At 39.4% G+C, this 18,680-nt stretch overlaps 1 protein-coding gene across 1 annotated transcript; it reads right to left on the bottom strand.

Moving 5' to 3' along the window:
- Positions 1–14,551: 14,551 nt before the first annotated feature.
- Positions 14,552–15,502, bottom strand: LOC140125843 (putative olfactory receptor 2B8). The gene has a single exon (XM_072144719.1). It carries the CDS (start codon positions 15,500–15,502, stop codon positions 14,552–14,554), a length of 951 nt encoding a protein of 316 aa, XP_072000820.1.
- Positions 15,503–18,680: the final 3,178 nt, after the last annotated feature.

Raw genomic sequence — 18,680 nt, 5'->3', positions numbered from 1 at the left:
ACATGTCCTGCAACTGCCTGGGCAGGTCATGTGATCACCACTAAGTTTGGCTGTTGTCGGTTGGTTGAAGTGCATCCAGTATGGCGCGTGTTTTGGTGATGGCAGTTACACATCATTACTATGGTAACAGCAAGAAAGCCTGCTAGATCATCACTGGGAACAGAGCATAAGAGGGAGGAGGAGTTACTGAGAACTAAAGGATCATGGAACTTGTAGTTTCCAGTAGCGGCCATCTAAGTGATAACTCCACCTACTTTAGAGAGGTCATACATTTTGTAAATCATAAAATCAAACTATTCAAGCTCCATTTTGTGACTAATGACATTGAGTATTGTTGTATTCATTTATTTATATCATCATGGGTTTTTGTGTCAGACGCTCATATTCCCGGAATACCCCTTTAACCCCTTAACGCTCTGCGCCGTAGCTCTACGGCGCAGAGGTATAAGGGATGTATGAAGAGGGCTCACGGGCTGAGTCCTCTTCATACAGAGGTGGGGGTTTTTGCATTTTGCACAAAACCCCCACCGCTAATAACCGCGGTCGGTGCTTGCACCGATCGCGGCTATTAACCCTCTAAACGCTGCCGGCAAAGTCGCCGGCGGCGTTTAAAAGACGGCGGCGTGCGGGCGCCGCCATCTTTTTTTCGATCGCCACGCCCCCGAACGTCATCGGGGGGCAACGATCGGTTACCATGGTAGCCTCGGGTCTTCTTTTGACACGAGGCTACATGGTTTATGCAGGTTCGTTACAATGAGCCAGTGGCTCATTGTAATGTATGACCTGCAAAAATGCCATATATTGCAATACTGTAGTATTGCAGTATATGGTAGGAGCGATCTGACCATCTAGGGTTAATGTACCCTAGATGGTCTAAAAAAATAGTTAAAAAAAAAAAGAAAAAAAAAGTTTAAAAAATAAAAAAAATTAATAAAATATTAAAAGTTCAAATCACCCCCCTTTCCCTAGAACAGATATAAAACATAACAAACAGTAAAAATCACAGACATATTAGGTATCGCTGCGTCCCAAAATGCCCGATCTATCAAAATATAAAACCGGTTACGGCCGGCGGTGACCTCCGAGGCGGGAAATGGCGCCCAAATGTCCGAAATGCGACTTTTACACCTTTTTACATAACATAAAAAATGAAATAAAAAATGATCAAAATGTCGCACAGACCTCAAAATGGTAGCAATGAAAACGTCGCCTCATTTCGCAAAAAATGACCCCTCACACATCTCCGTGCGCCAAAGTATGAAAAAGTTATTAGCGTCAGAAGATGGCAAAATTTTTTTTTCTTTTTTTGTACACATTCGTTTAATTTTTGAAAATGTATTAAAACACAATAAAACCTATATAAATTTGGTATCACCGCGATCGCACCGAACCAGAAAATAAAGTAGGTGTGTTATTTGGAGCGAAGAGTGAAAGTCGTAAAAACTGAGCCCACAAGAACGTGACGCACGTGCAGTTTTTTTTCAATTTTTCCACATTTGGAATTTTTTTTCAGCTTCGCAGTACATGGCATGTTAAAAAAAATTAACATCACGGGAAAGTAAAATTTGTTACGCACAAAATAAGCCCTCACACAGCTCTGTACACGTAAAAATGAAAAAGTTATGGATTTTTGAAGTTGGAGAGCGAGAAATCAGCCGAAAAACCCTGCGTCCTTAAGGGGTTAAACAAATAAAACTTTGTTAAAATGGGACGCGTTTCGGCTCAGTACATGAGCCTTCCTCAGGCATGTACTGAGCCGAAAGCTGTCAAATTTTAACTAAGTTTTATTCATTTAACCCTTTAATGCCGAAGCCACTTTTCACCTTCCTGACACAGCCCATTTTTTCAAATCTGCCCTGTGTCACGATAAGTGGTTATAACTTCGGAACGCTTTAACATATCCAAGTGATTTTAAAATTGTTTTCTCGTGACACTTTGTACTTCATGTTAGTTGAAAAATTTTGGTGGTATGTTTTGCATTTATTTATGAGAAAATCAGATATTTGGTGAAAATTTGGAAAAATTCTTGATTTTCGAACTTCAAAATGTTCTACTTTTTCCATACATAGTCATAACCTCAAAAATACTTAATAACTAACATTCACCGAATGTCTAATTTATGTGGACATGGCTTTTTATGCATACTCTTATTTTGTAGGATGTTATGTGCCTTTGAACGTTAGGTGCGATTTTTCACATTTTTATAAAAAACGCAAAATCCTGCTATTGAAGGACCTGCTCAAGTTTCAAGTCACTTTGAGAGACCTAAATAAAAGTAAAACCCCATAAATTACCCCATTATAGAAACTACACCCCTCAACGTACGTAAAACAACTTTTATGAAGTTTGTTAACCCTTTAATTGTTTTACAGGGGTTAAAACAAAATCGTATGCAATTTTGAAAGTAATATTTTTTTGGCTAAATGAATGTGCTTTTCCAAAAATGTACAAATTTTTAGTGGATAAAATACCAAAACGCTCCACAAAATTTGATACCCAATCCCTCCCGCGTATAACAATACCCCACATGTGCTGGTAACCTGCTGTTTGTGCACACACCAGGGCATCGAAGGGAAGCTGCGCCATTCAGAGCAGATCTATAGATGCATTGTCACTTTTTATTGGCTATACAATCTTTATTTTTTGCGACATGAGATGCACTTTACAAATACTTCATTTTAGTGGGTCATTAGCGTATTGATATTATGAGATTTTATTAACTCTTGAATGTATGGGTGAAAAGAAAATTGTCAATTTTAGTTTACTTTCTTTTCGTATTTTTTGGGGGTCGTAAACCGTACACTAAAATACTATATTATCTTTATTCTACAGATCACTACCATTACGGTGATACCTCATTTATATAGTTTTTCATTAATTTTACAATTTTACTGAATAAAAACTAATATAGAGGAAATCTCATTTGTTTTTGCATCACCATTTTTTCAGAGACGTAACTTTAATATTTTTTGGTTGACAAAGCTAGTTTAGGGCTTATTTTTTATGTGTTGAGTTGTTCTTTTCAGTGGTACCATTTGGCCCCAATAACGAAAAAGCAAAAATTATATAGCCTACAAAATGGGCCAATGAGGAAACTAAAATCCTGGCAGCCGAGGTTCCTCCTTCCCTTCTGCGCCTTGCCGTGCACCCATTAAAAAACAAGTCATGGCCACATGTGGGGGGTCTTTGTACTCGGGAGAAATTACAAATTGTATGGTGGGTTTTCTCTTTTTATCTTTTGGAAATGTGTAAATTTTAGGGCTAAATGAACCGGCAAAATTTGACCATTCTAAATTTCACCTCCAATTTGATTCAATTACAATGATGATCTCAAGGGGTTAACAATCTTCCTAAAAGCTGTCTCTGATAGTTTGTGGGGTGCATTTGAAAATGGGTTGGTTATATAGGGGATTTTACTGCTAAATATGTAAAATTTAATTCAAAACAGTATTTATCCCCAAAATAGTAAATTCTGAAAATACGTAAAATCGATAATCTATTTGTAAGCCGCGTGACATCAAAATAAATTATCCAGACATTTCAAAAATGATGAAAATGTAAAGTAGACATATGGGAGGAAATGTTATTCAGAAACTTATTTAGGTGATAAATCTATCTGCCTGAAAACGCGATGATTTCGAATTTCGAAAATGGCTTTTTACATAAATTCATCATTTTTCTTTTTTTGTAAACAAACGCAAAGCTTATCAGCCAAAATTTACCACTAAAATGAAGTACAACATGTGGGGAAAAAACAATCTCAGAATCGCTTTGATAAGTAACAGAGTTCAAAAGTTATAACCATATAAAGAGACGCATGTCAGAATCCAAAAAATGGGACTGAGCCTTAAGCTGTAAAATGGCTGCATCCTTAAGGGGTTAATTATGTAGATTTCAACAATTACGGCCAGTGACACATGTGGCGATTTTGTGATTTGGAAAGAATTGAAAGTGCATGCATTTCCAAATGTTTGCTTGCGTTTATAAAGGATGCAGAAACTCAATGAAAATAACACACTAAAAACGCCTCGTTTGTCACCCGCCTAAAAAGGGCTATGTATCACAGAATGTATTTTCAGAAGTGTCTTCACACAGGTTTCGGCACGGATTGCAAGAAGGGGATAACAAAGGGAAGCTGCCATTGGGTAAAGCTGAAGAAATTCTCGATTTTTTTCCAGTAAAATTTGAGATATAGACAAGTCTATCAAAAACAGCTTCGTTGAACCCTACAATTGGTTTTGGCGGGGTTCTGCTCTTGCATGAGAATGAGGATTACCTGTCATGGTCCTGCCTCGACCCTATTTTTGTACTTGATTTCAAGGCATGATCCACAAACCAACGTGTGAACTAGCCCTTATTATTTTTGACAATTAAAGGGATTGTTAAGTGAATAAATGTAATCCCCTGTAACATACCTCCCAACCGTTCTGGATTTCGGGCTCTGTCCCGTTGTCCTGCCCGGCAGGAAGTTTGGCCCAGTCGCCAATAGAGTCAGATGAATCACTAGTGTGATACAGAGAGCCATCAGCTCAGTGAAGTCATCACAATCTGCAGCGGGAAATGAGGAAAAGTGAATACAGTTTGTTTACTTTTATTCAACAAAATAAGTGCCATGATAGAGGGGCTCAATAAGAGAGGGACTGGAGAAGGGGAGCACAATATGAAAAGGAGCAGAGAGGGAGGGCACAATAAGAAGAGGAGCAGAGAGGAGGGTACATTAAGAGGGAGAGCTGAGAGGGAGGCACAATAAGAGGGATTCAGGTTTACACGTACTACATTGTCCCTATTGTGGCCTCCATTATTGCTTCCCCTCCACAGTGTATGGCCCCATACTTTACATAAAACATTACACTCCCCTCATTGTGCCACCCATCTAATAATGTTCCCTAAACGTGGCCTAAGAAATGTAATTATGCACTCAATACCTGTGACCTCGCGAGCGATAGCGTAAGCCATCTGGGAGCGGAATCTAAGTGGCTCCTGGTTTTCACCAGAGCCCGCCACAAAGGGGGATGGACCTGCTGCGGCAGGGTACCACCAGGTCGCTCTATAGACGCGACTTTGCCCGCCGTGGTGGCCAAGGTGTGGTACAAAGTCGTGAGGCAGAATCATGGTTAGTGGTAGGCAAGAGGTCGAGACAAGCAGCACAGGATCAACATGAGGGACAAAGAAGGAGGTCAGGACAGGCAGCACGGAGTCAAAGTCAGGAACGGAACCGGGGTCACAACAGGAGCAGACAGCCACTAGGCAATGAAACAAGCTTTTTCTGAGGCATATAGCACAAAGATCCGGTGTGGAATGCTGGGAGAGGCTGGCTTTTATTAAATTCCTGGAAATGACCAGTACCAATCAGCAGTGCGCTGGCCCTTTAACCCCTTCCCGACATTTGACGTAATAGTACTGCATGGCGGGAGGTGCATTCCCGCAAAATGCAGTACTATTACGTCAAGCTTCTGGCCCCGGCTCCTGAACGGAGCCGGGGCTAGAAGCTGCGGGTGTCGGCTATACACTCACCGGCCACTTTATTAGGTACACCATGCTAGTAACGGTTGGACCCCCTTTTGCCTTCAGAACTGCCTCAATTCTTCGTGGCATAGATTCAACAAGGTGCTGGAAGCATTCCTCAGAGATTTTCGTCCATATTGACATGATGGCATCACACAGTTGCCGCAGATTTGTCGGCTGCACATCCATGATGCGAATCTCCCGTTCCACCACATCCCAAAGATGCTCTATTGGATTGAGATCTGGTGACTGTGGAGGCCATTTGAGTACAGTGAACTCATTGTCATGTTCAAGAAACCAGTCTGAGATGATTCCAGCTTTATGACATGGCGCATTATCCTGCTGAAAGTAGCCATTAGATGTTGGGTACATTGTGGTCATAAAGGGATGGACATGGTCAGCAACAATACTCAGGTAGGCTGTGGCATTGCAACGATGCTCAATTGGTACCAAGGGGCCCAAAGAGTGCCAAGAAAATATTCCCCACACCATGACACCACCACCACCAGCCTGAACCGTTGATACAAGGCAGGATGGATCCATGCTTTCATGTTGTTGACGCCAAATTCTGACCCTACCATCCGAATGTCGCAGCTGAAATCGAGACTCATCAGACCAAGCAACATTTTTTCAATATTCTACTGTCCAATTTCGATGAGCTTGTGCAAATTGTAGCCTCATTTTCCTGTTCTTAGCTGAAAGGAGTGGCACCCGGTGTGCTCTTCTGCTGCTGTAGCCCATCTGCCTCAAAGTTCGACGTACTGTGCGTTCAGAGATGCTCTTCTGCCTACCTTGGTTGTAACGGGTGGCGATTTGAGTCACTGTTACCTTTCTATCAGCTCGAACCAGTCTGCCCATTCTCCTCTGACCTCTGGCATCAACAAGGCATTTCCGCCCACAGAACTGCCGCTCACTGGATGTTTTTTCTTTTTCGGACCATTCTCTGTAAACGCTAGAGATGGTTGTGTGTGAAAATCCCAGTAGATCAGCAGTTTCTGAAATACTCAGACCAGCCCTTCTGGCACCAACAACCATGCCACGTTCAAAGGCACTCAAATCACCTTTCTTCCCCATACTGATGCTCGGTTTGAACTGCAGGAGATTGTCTTGACCATGTCTACATGCCTAAATGCACTGAGTTGCCGCCATGTGATTGGCTGATTAGAAGTTAAGTGTTAACGAGCAGTTAACAGGTGTACCTAATAAAGTGGCCGGTGAGTGTATATTATAGCCGACACCTGCCTCTAACACCCGCGATCGGAGATTTCTCCGATCGCGGGTGTTAACCCCTAACACGCCGCGGTCGCGCATTACCGGGGGGGTTCGCTGCTCCGATCGTAGCCCCGGGACTGCCGGTGCCCGGGGCTGCGCGATCCTCCTTCCTGTAGCCGGGTCCCTGCCTTCTGACAGGACCCGGCTGTAACACACTGAGCATGCACACACATCTGTATTACACTGTGTAATGTGAAGAAGAGCTTGAACAAGTGATCAGTGGATCACTTGTTCAAGCTAACCTGTAAAAGTTAATAAAAATGTTAAAAACATTGCATAAAATAATTTTTTTATAAAAATAATTAATTAAATAAAGTTAGAGTCCCCTAAACACAAATATTCCCTATACACATGCAATAAAGTGAAAAAAACACAAAATCGCCAAAAAAACCCACATATTTGGTATCGCCGCGTCCGTAACAATCCGTACAATAACTCAGAAACATCAAAAATGTACATTTTTCATAAAATCTCTACACAAAAATGTTCTAAAAAGTGATCAAAAAAAATTATGTGCGCAAAAATGGTACCACTGAAAAGAACAACTCAACACGTAAAAAATAAGCCCTAAACTAGCTTTGTCAACCAAAAAATATTAAAGTTACGTCTCCGAAAAGATGGCGATGCAAAAACAAATGAGATTTCCTCTATATTAGTTTTTATCCAGTAAAATTGTAAAAATAAATGAAAAACTATATAAATGAGGTATCACCGTAATCGTAGTGACCTATAGAATGAAGATAATATAATTTTTTTAGTGTACGGTGTACGACCCCCAAAAATATGAAAAGAAAGTAAACCAAAATTGAGAGTTAATAAAATCTCATCAATAAGCTAATGACCCACTAAAATGAAGTATTTGTAAAGTGCATCTCATGTCGCAGAAAATAAGCCCTTATATGTCCAAATTGTCAAAAAAATAAAGATTGTATAGCCAATAAAAATTGACAATGCATAATCTGCTCTGAATGGCGCAGCTTCCCTTCGATGCCCTGGCGTGTGCCCATACAGCAGGTTACCACCACATATGGGGTATTATTATACACGGAAGAGATTGGGTATCAAATTTTGTGGAGCGTTTTGTTATTTTATCCACTGAGAATTTGTACATTTTTTGAAAAACATATTAATTTAGCCAAAAAAAATTTACTTTCAAAATTGCATCCGATTTTGTTTTAACCCCTGTAAAACAATTAAAGGGTTAACAAACTTCATAAAAGTTGTTTCACGTACGTTGAGGGGCGTAGTTTCTATAATGGGGTAATTTATGGGGTTTATTTTTATTTAGGTCTCTCAAAGTGATTTGAAACCTGAGCAGGTCCCTCAATAGCAGGATTTTGCGTTTTTTATGAAAATGTGAAAAATCGCACCTAACGTTCAAAGGCCCATAACATCCTACAAAAATAAGAGTACGCATAAAAAACCATGTCCACATAAATTAGACATTTAGCGAATGTTAGTTATTACGTTTTTTTGCGGTTATGACTATGTATGGAAAAAGTAGAACATTTTGAAGTTCAAAAATAAAATTTTTTTCCAAATTTTCACCAAATATCTGATTTTCTCATAAATAAATGCAAAACATACCACCAAAATTTTTCAAATAACCTGAAGTACGATGTGTCACGAGAAAACAATTTTAAAATCACTTAGATATGTTAAAGCGTTCCGAAGTTATAACCACTTATAGTGACACAGGGCAGATTTGAAAAAATGGGCCGTGTCAGGAAGGTGAAAAGTGGCTTCAGCGTTAAGGGGTTAAATCCTCGAGTGCTGGCGCGCGTGCTCCCTAGGAGGTGGGGACGTGCGTGCTGGGCTGCAATAATACCACCTTGTGGGTCACATAGGGGGGGAAATAGACAGTTGTTCTATCCATAGATATTATCTATGCTAATTTCCACCAACAATTCTCACCGTACATATTGGCCATAACGCAATATACACCTATCGAAAAACGAAACCAAAGCCAGTGCTGGGCTGCAAGTAGTGGAGCAGGAACTTGGAGAGGTAAACAGCAGAGCGGGAACCCGGGGGCCTGGAGAGGAAAACTTTTTTTATTTTTCGACTGACAAATCTGGTTAAGGCTTATTTTTTGCGAGAAGAGTTGTTCTTTTTAGTGGTCTTATTTTAGAATGTGTAACATTTTTGTATCACTTTTTAGAGCATTTTTTTAAAGGTATTAATTAAAAATTATCTTTTGTTTTGGAACGTTTTATGTGGGGTATTTTTCATGGCGTTTACCATGTGGGTCCAGTAATGATTCGGTTTTATTATACAGAATGCTAGGGAAGCGACAATACCAAATATATGTTTTTTTTTTTGGTGTATTTGTGTTTTTCATACTTTATTAAGTGTTTGTATGGGAAAGTGACATTTTAGAGGCTTATATAATTTTATTTATTCTAATGTTTAAATTTTACTTTTTAAACTTTTTTTTACTTATAGAAACTTAAACTTGAACCGGTGATGCTCTGATCGCTGGTTCAAGTCCAATACACTGCTGTACAATACTAATGCATTGTAGAGCAGTGTAAACTGGCATGCAGATGCATGTGCAGACAGTTTAAAGTCATACCCGGAAGGGGTCTGATTGCAGAAGAGGTCGGTTAGCCCCAGAGCACTTGGCAGACCTCGGGGCTGCCCAGAAAAGGATCAGATCCTGCGCTAAGCGACACGTGGGATCTGATCCATAGGGGATCAGCTGCTGCTTCTGGTACCGGCTCCGTTAATGAGCCGCTGCCAGGTGAGGGATGTCCCCGTGTGGAAAGTATTTTAACAGAAGAGTCTTATTGGTATTGTTCCGAGCCTCCGTCCTGCGCAGGAAGCCCACCTGATCTCTGTGGATAACAAAAGAGAGGATTCTCCCCAACCGATTGGCTAAAAGTTTGAAAAACAGTTTAATATCCACGTTAATCAGGGAAATGGGGCGATTAGTGCACACTGTTTTTTCTTTCCCTGGTTTAGGTATGATAGTGATGGACTTCCTAAGCGGCTGAGGTGGAATAGGAGTACACAAACAGATGGAATAGGAATAGAACTAATTCTTGTCTTGCTGCTTGCCTGCTGGGGTCAACTTACTTAACTTCGAGAGCTATTGTTCTGTGAGATCTTTCTCAACGGTTCCCCTGTCCCACTCACATCGACTTGGGAGAGCAATCTCCTCAATATATGCCTTGCCTAAATCTTGTCTAGAACCTGGACAGGGTTCATGTCAGAATATTGGCACTGAATGTTATATAATTCCTGGTAATAGGAGTGAAAAATATCAGAAATTGTAGTCAGGTCATGTGCCAACTATCTCCCTCTGTCTTGTATTTTTGGATGTATTTACCTTTTGTCCTATGGTGTTAGAACCTAGCCAGAGGCCCTCTGCTTTTGTTAGAATGCTCATTATAGAACAGTTTATTTCTGTCCCTATATCGAAGGCCCTTTTTGTCTAGTATGTTCCTCTCAGGGTATTGAGCAGCTCATTCAACACTGCTTTAGCTTCTAGATCTTATTAAGCAAATCCTAAATCTTGGCAACCTTCTCACTCTTCAAGCTCGCTCCATTTTTGATAAATTCCCCCCTATTCAAACCCTTTAATGTTCCCCATTGATCAGGGAGTGAGGACCGATCGTGAGAGCGGGACTCCAAGAAACTGGTGATCCGTCTCCTGACATCTTCCGTACAGATCGCATCTTTAAGGATATTGTTATTTAAAGGGAACCTGTCATCAGAATTTGACCCAATAAACCACTACCAGTATGTTGTCAAGCAGATGGATAACTTCTAGATAAAGTTTCTTTTATGATGCAGCTTGGTGGCATCATCCAGAAAATCAATTGTGAAGTTAGATGTATAAAGTCAGGGAGACGGAGAGTTTAACATTGAAGTCAAGCTCTCCCTACCTCTGAACACCTCCTCCCATGTGATTGACATCATGCCCCAGACTTCAGGAGATCTCACTTCAAAGTTGATTTTCTGGATGATGTCACCACACCAGACCGTGAAAGAAACATCATCTGGAAGCTGCACAGCTTCATCACAACATACTAGTAGTGGTTTATTAGGCCAATTTCTAATGAACGGTTCCCTTTAAGCTTCATACCCAAGGAGTCGAGTATGGGCTGGGCATGGATAATTACACAGAAGTGCCAGTATAGCAAATTGATCCTTTTGCACCAATAAAATATAACTTTTAAATAAATTATTAAAATGTCAAGCAAAGGTACCCTTTGAGTATCTGGTGTCATAAAATGTTGCATTCTTAAAGAAATTTTGTCCATGAGGGAAGAGTGCTCTCTCATCTGCGGTGATTTCTACATATGTAGTGAGTTATAGGGTGGCTGGGCATCCGTATATAGCTGCAGACAATTTCCAGTTTTGTTTCACCTGATTATTATCATCACAAGCACTCCAATGTATTTAACTAGCTATCGGTGTATTTCTCATAGTGCCAGCTGAGCCCTCGCTCTCTCAGGTATTCCTGTCACATTTACACTCTAGAGCTTAGGCATACACTTCTGATCGCTATTTAGTCTTTACATTAAACCAATCTCTCCCTCACTATCTGCATTAAAAAACCTAACATCGCCCTCCCCCTGATATGTTTCGCCAACCTAACGTGGGGTCATCAGGGGTTTGGGGCAAAGACTACGGTCGGACGCTGAAGCATAAGGTTTTTAAGCCTCTGCTGTGATGGAGAGGAGGAGTGTGCCCATCAACACGGAGAAATAGTCAGTTCACCTGCAGACTGATCGTAATTATTCCGTTGTGTATTTTGAGCACGGACACTCCAGCTTCAAGCGTGAAAGCCATAGAAAAAGATATAATCCTGCTCCAAAAGATCAAATCCACCGACAAAGTAGGATTAAAAAACTTTCAATGCTTTAATTCCATCCAAGTAAAAACATGGTATCAGGATACAATGAACAGAGCGAACCAAATACAGCCTGGATTTGGCTGAAATTGATTTGCTCTGTTCTTTATATCCTGGTACGATGTTTTCACCTGATTCGTTGGACCTTCCGTATGTCCAAAAGATATTTTCCGATCCTTAATAGCGCATGTGTAAACACAGACTTTTTAGCAATGGTTTTCATAGCACATGCGTAATTACTTCTGTTTTGTGGCAATCAATGTCACAGCGCATGTATGAGTACTTAGATTTTCTCACAATTTGTTTCATAGCGCCTGCGTGAAAACTTTAGTTTATATCACAGTGCGTCTCATAGCGTATGCATGAGTATTTAGGTTTTTGTAGCAGTACATGTCTTAGCACATTGTGTAACTGTACATATCTTAGCACATGCAGGAATACTTAATTTATATTGCAGACATTTCATAGCGTATGCATGGATGCATTCAATAGATGGAATTTCTTTATTTTACCTTAAAGAGGGGGGGGGTGTCACATGTTTCCGTGTATGAACCCAACATTAACTATTCATATTCCTACTATAGAATTTCTCACTTATAAATGCCCGACTGTTATCAGAGATCCTGAGTATCATTGTCAATTTTGAGACTGGGCGATGTTAGGTTTTTTAATGCAGATAGTGAAGGAGAGATTGTTGTAATGTAGAGACTAAGTTAAATAGCGATCAGAAGTGTATGCCTAAGATCTAGAGAATAAACGTGACATGAATACCTGAGACAGCGAGGGCTCAGTTTGCAATATGAGAAACTCACGGATAGCTAGTTGAATACATTGGAGTTCTTGTGGTGATAATAATCGGGTGAAACAAGGCTGGAAATTGTCTGCACCTATATGTGGACCCCCAGCCACCCTGTAGCTCAATACATATTGTCACGGGTGCTCTTGTGGCCCATGTTCCCGTCTGACTCCTATAAATGCCCTACCTCTTCCTGTGACCCCTGCTGGATCTTTGTGCATTCATGCCTAAGAGAACACTATATTCCTAATCCCCTGTGATTATCCTGATTTCCCGTTGTGACCTTGATTCCGTTCCTGACTCTGATCCCGTGCTGCCTGTCCTGACCTATTGCTACGTCCCGACTCTGATCCCGTGCTGCCTGTCTTGACCTCCTGCCTGTTCCTGACCACGAATTTGAAACGACCTGGTGGTACCACGCTGCAACAAGTTCAACCTGCTTGCGGTGGGCTCTGGTGAAAACCGGGTACCACTTAGACTCCGGTCCCAGGTTTCGGCTTACGTCATTGTCTGCGGTGGTACAGAGCATCCACTACCTTTGATCCTGACACATATGTAGATATCACCACATACGAGCGAGCACTCTTCTCTCAAGGACAGTACTGCAACACTTTACAGAGTGCAACACTTTATGACACCAGAGATATATTTTCTTCTCTCCCTTACCCTGAAAATTAATAGTAATAGTACGTCACGGGTCAGCTGCGGGTGCATGGAAAGGGCTCACACAGGGATAACACATCCGTTATCGCTGCATCCGAAAATGCCCGATCTATCAAAATATAATAACGATTAACCCTGTAGCTGATAATAGCGCCCAAATTTGAAAATGGCACTTTTTTGCTATTTTGAAAAATAAAAAAATTCAATAAAAAATGATCAGAAGGTTCTAGAGCCCTAAAAATGCTAGCATTGAAAATTTTATCAGAAGTCGCAAAAAATTACACCACCCACAGCTCCGTACACCAAAGTATGAAAAAGTTATTAGCGCCAGAAGATGGCAAAACGGAAAAAAAATTTTTGTACAGGAGGTTTTACTTTTTGTAAATGTATGAAAACATTATAAAAGCTATACAAATTTGGTATCCATGTAATCGCAACGACCCAAAGAATGAAGTAGACATGTCATTTGTGGTGCACAGTGAAAGCCGTAAAATCCAAGCCCACAAGAAAACGTTGCAAATGCGTTTTTTCACCAATTTCACCGCATTTTGGAATTTTTTCCCTGCTTCCCAGTACACGGCATGGAAGAATAAATACCATCACTATGAAGTGCAGTTTGTAATGCAGAAAACAAGCCGCCACACAGCTGTGTGTAAAAAGGGGTTAAAAGTTATATTTCATTGGTACAATAGGATTAATTTGCTATACTGGTACATCTGTGTAATTATATATTAGGACTAATCCAGCCAACTCAGTCCACGGAATTGTGAAGGTATTGATAATGGCGACTGCAGCGAGGTGTCTGGAAGAGGAGGCCGTTTTGGTGGCAGCGTCTCTGAGGGAAGGGGAGCTAATGGCTTAAAGCAGAGGGGCCGATCACGGCAGCTGCCCTGTGTGTGGGGGGATTCCTGCAGCTGTGCAGCTGATGAGGAGGGTGTGGCTTGTGAGGGCGTCAGATTGGCAGTTGCTGCGGCCATCTTGGATTCAGATGCCAGAGGAGAACTACTTCTTTATTCCCAGGGACTGTCACTGGAGCAGCAGCAGAGGCTCCAAGCCTGTCTTCTTTCTCACCCCCATCACTGGTGTTCCAATGCCGTACCCTGTATAGCTGGGGGTTCCTATAATAAGGAGAGCACTGTAAAGGGGGCTCCCTATTACTAAATTCATAAATGTGGCACAAGATAATATAATATTCTGTACACTCTATAGTCTCTTAGGTCCAAATGCCATTTTGCATACTCTTGCTTTTGTATGGGTTTTAGGGTTCTAAATTTATTAACATATGGGATGTCAAAACCTATTTTCCTTAAATTTCCAAAATGTTGTTAAATTGCTAGTCATTAATTGAGACCAAATTGAGACCAAATTGAGTATTATGATTGGATTGTTTTGATTTATGTATAGTTTTTTTCTATGGTTATCATCTGCAACTTAACAGATATTATAAAATCAAGTCACAGGCAGAATAACTTTCTTGTACTTTCTTTAAATGCGATGTTCACATCCTTGTTTCTTAAACTGTAAATTATAGGATTTAGCATTGGGGTTATAACACTGTAGAACAAGGTGGCCATCTTGTCTTGATTATTAACAATAACAGTCCCAGGTCTCAAATATATAAAGAAAATGGTGCCATAAAATAATGTGACCACAATAACATGTGAGCCGCAAGTAGAAAAGGCTTTTATCCGTCCTGTAGTTGTACGAATCTTCATTATGCTAAAAATAATGTTGACATATGTAATAAGAATGCAGCAAAATGGGGCAAATGATACGATCATGGCACAAATGAACACAATAGTCTTATTAAGAGATGCATCTATGCAGGACAACTCCAGTACTGTGGGCACTTCACAGAAAAAATGGTTCATCACATTTCTATTACAGTAAGGTAATTGTATTGCATGTAGAGTGTTTATCATAGAGTTTATTAAGCCTCCAATCCACGTTGCAGCAGCCAACTTCATGCAGAAGGAAGGATGCATAATATTAGTGTAGTGTAAGGGGCTGCATATAGCCACATAGCGGTCATAGGCCATTACCAGCAACAAAAAACACTCTGTCCCTCCCAGAGCGAGATGGATAAACATCTGGGCAAAACAAGCATTAAAAGAAATAGATTTATCCACTGATAAGTAATTGATGAGCATTTTAGGAACAACACTTGCTGTGTAGCAAATGTCCAAAGAGGAGAGATTTCTCAGAAAGAAGTACATTGGAGTGCTGAGTCGAGGGTGTACGCTACTAAGCCAAATTATTATTATATTGCCAACTAAAGTAATGATGTAAAATGTCAGAAATATAATAAACAACAAGATCTGTAAGTCTGGTTGGCTGGTTAGCCCCAAAAGGATGAACGTGTCCACGTTGGTAAAGTTCCATGTGACCATAACTGAAAGGAACATTGTGAATGATATTAGTGTAAGACACTCCACACAATGCAGCAAAAACACACAGTGGTCTATATATTTTTTATGAACAAGTAATTATGGCTCTGGTATATGATCATGTTCACACAATCCAACATCATGCAGTATGCCACATAATCAGCTGCATATCAATACTCAAACTCTTTCTAAACATCAAACATAAAGTTTCAGCAATAGAACCATATTTACAAAACTAGAATTAATTTAGTTATTGTTGTTTACATTGATCTACGGTAATTAGAGAATAACAGTTGCAAAATAAAGTTCAAGATTAGGTACAGATGATCTAGTTGTAGTTTCTATATTCAATATATTTATTCCGCCTTAGGCCTAGCTCCCTAACTTTACACACACATAAAAGGAAAGAACAAAAGTTTAATGCAGTTAAAAATTCCATTGATTTCAATGCTAATTTTACATATTCCATTTGTGAAGTTATGCAGTCATCTGGTATGCCCCCTTTTTTTAAAACATTTTTTTACGGTGGCTACTATGCAATTTTTTCTCTTTGAAAGAATTAATGCATAATGGAATCAACATTCCCATTATGATTTATACATTAAGGAGACAGATTGTAAAAACTAACATTTTATCTAACCATTGGTAATTTTAGATAGAGAGATACACAGATAATAGGTTATGGGTTATAGATAAATGTGAGATAGATAGAAAGATAGATAGAGATAGATGGATAGATGTATGTGGGATATAGATATGATGTATACAGTACAAGTTGACATATTCATCATAATTAGTGTTAAGCAGACTAGAACTACAAAGTTTATTTGTACTTTGGTCCAGCTCAAACCTCAAACCGATCCCGGTTGTTTCTGGTTTGGATTCGGTTCCAGGTACTAAACCCAAACCCAAACAGATTTTTAAAATTCCGGTTAGGCTGCACTCCACATCCGCTCATCACAAGTCAAAATAAATGTTAAAAACAAGCAGGAACTGACATGAACTGAAAGCTGAGGGCATTTTATTGTAATTATGAAATACTAAGGTATTAATGGACATCGTGGGGAACATTTATCATGATTATGATTTTCTTGATTATTGGCATTACTAAGTAAAGATGTTTCTGGAAGAAGCATCAGTGTCAGCTGTATATTACAGATGAAACACACTAATGTCAGGCACTGACATTTAATATCCCATGCAATGTACTGGAAAGCTAGAAAAAAAATTCCAAGTGCAGTGAAATTGGCAAACAAACACATTTGTGGCATTTTCTTGTGGTCTCTGTTTTTACAGGTTTTATTCTGCGCTCCAAATGACACTTTCTCTTTATTCTTTGGGTCAGTACGAGCACAGGGATACCAAATTTTTATAAGTTTTATTAGGTTTTAATAGATATAAAGATTTAAAATTAAATTCTTTTGTATATAAAAAATATTTTCTATTTTGCCAAATTCTGAGGCCGATAACTTTTTCACACTTTGGTGTCTTGCAGTATGTTTTGGCGTATTCATTTCTATCAATTTGGGACCTATATGACTGATCATTTTTTATTCAAATCTTCACTTAGCTGAAGTATGAAAAGAGTAAAAAAGTATGAAACAAAATAGAAGAGCAACCTGGTTATTATGTCAAACATATTCTAATATGACCCTAGCTTGAAACCAACCGCAGCCTTTAAAGGGCATGATTAGACAAAAAAATTAATTGTTATAGAATAAAATCTAATTATCTAAGCTAAAGTGATAAGGTATACACATTTGACCAATATGTCATAGTAATTCTGAGTTCAAAATATGGCCCTGAGGCCAGAGTCATTTCATCCTCCAACATGGACAGTACAGGACAGAGTTTACATGAGAATTCAGTTACCTGTTAGTTTAGGCAATCCAGGACTTTCTTATTCCAGTGAAAATGGATCTGGTCATGGTCCTCAATGAAGGAGTCCAAGAAGACACGTTGGAACACTTAAAAGTGGGTAACCCACTGGGTATATCTTAATCCAACCAATAAATATTTAGGTGCCTTAGAATTGCTGAAAGCAAGAACAGATTTAGCTTAATGGGGTTTTAGGCTGTCAAGATAGTAATTTAGTGGCATTCTGACCAATGAACCAATGAACTTCCATTGTTAAAGGGTTTTTCCCATTTCAGCAAATTAATGTTATTTTTTTTATGATGAAAAGTTATACAATTTTGTAATATACTCTCTGTATCAATACTTTGCTGTTTTCTAGATCTCTGCTTGCTGTAATTCTATAGAAAGCTTCCATGTTTACTTCTAATGGACAGATTCTGACCATGGTCACACAGGTATGCGGCTCGTTATATCACAGAGAGTAATAAGAGCTATGTGATATAATGAGCCGTGCACATGTCTGCCCACTGGAAGTAAACACAGAAGCTTTCTACAGAATGACAGCAAGCGGAGATCTTGGAACCCATGAAGAATTGATACAGAAAGTATATTGGAAGATTTTATAACTTTTTATAATAGAAATAGTAACATTCATTTGCTGTAATGGGAATACCCCTTTAAATAAGTCTTATATATTTCTTGTAGAAACCTAAATGGCAGCTCCGAATGTGTGGCCACAGATGAAAGAGCTTTCCATCGGTTGAAATGCAGTTCCAGATTGGTGATATTCGAAATGTGTTTTTGCACCCTTTTCCGGAGTTCTCGAGTGGCCTGTCTTATGAAGAACTTTGGGCATGGGCAGATTAAACCGTAATACTCATCATTCTCTAATTTGTATTCCTCCTGACACAAACTCTGTAATTTGTCGCATAAGTGGACAAATGGGACAATTTCCACATAGAGAGGAACTCTATAATCTTATACATTAAGTTTTCAGTCATTGGAAGTGGCTCCTTGAGAGACTTTCTTTCAAGTTATGGGCATGTTGGGCTATGAAATGTGTTTTTTTCAAGATCATTGGGGCAAACCTAGAGTCGCCTTGGAGGATATTCCAGAGTCTTTGTGTAATGGTATGAAGATCAGTCCATTAATTATTAAACATTATACTATCCCTAAGCTTATCCCCCATTGGTCTCTTTTTTTGCTGAAATAGTTTTTCATATGGTACTTAAACCATAGAAACATTTAATACAATAAAGTATAAAAAACACATATAAACAAAAAACCCCACATATTTAGTATTTCCACATCCATAAAAATCTTTACAACAAAGTAAATT

The sequence above is a fragment of the Engystomops pustulosus genome, chromosome 4 (assembly GCF_040894005.1).
Source record: "Engystomops pustulosus chromosome 4, aEngPut4.maternal, whole genome shotgun sequence".
In the NCBI taxonomy this organism is placed as follows: domain Eukaryota; kingdom Metazoa; phylum Chordata; class Amphibia; order Anura; family Leptodactylidae; genus Engystomops; species Engystomops pustulosus.
This window is presented reverse-complemented; position numbering and strand designations above follow the sequence as displayed.

Excerpts from the sequence above, each read along its gene's own strand:
- LOC140125843 (XM_072144719.1), bottom strand. The coding sequence starts at position 15,502 with ATGTTCCTTTCAGTTATGGTCACATGGAACTTTACCAACGTGGACACG.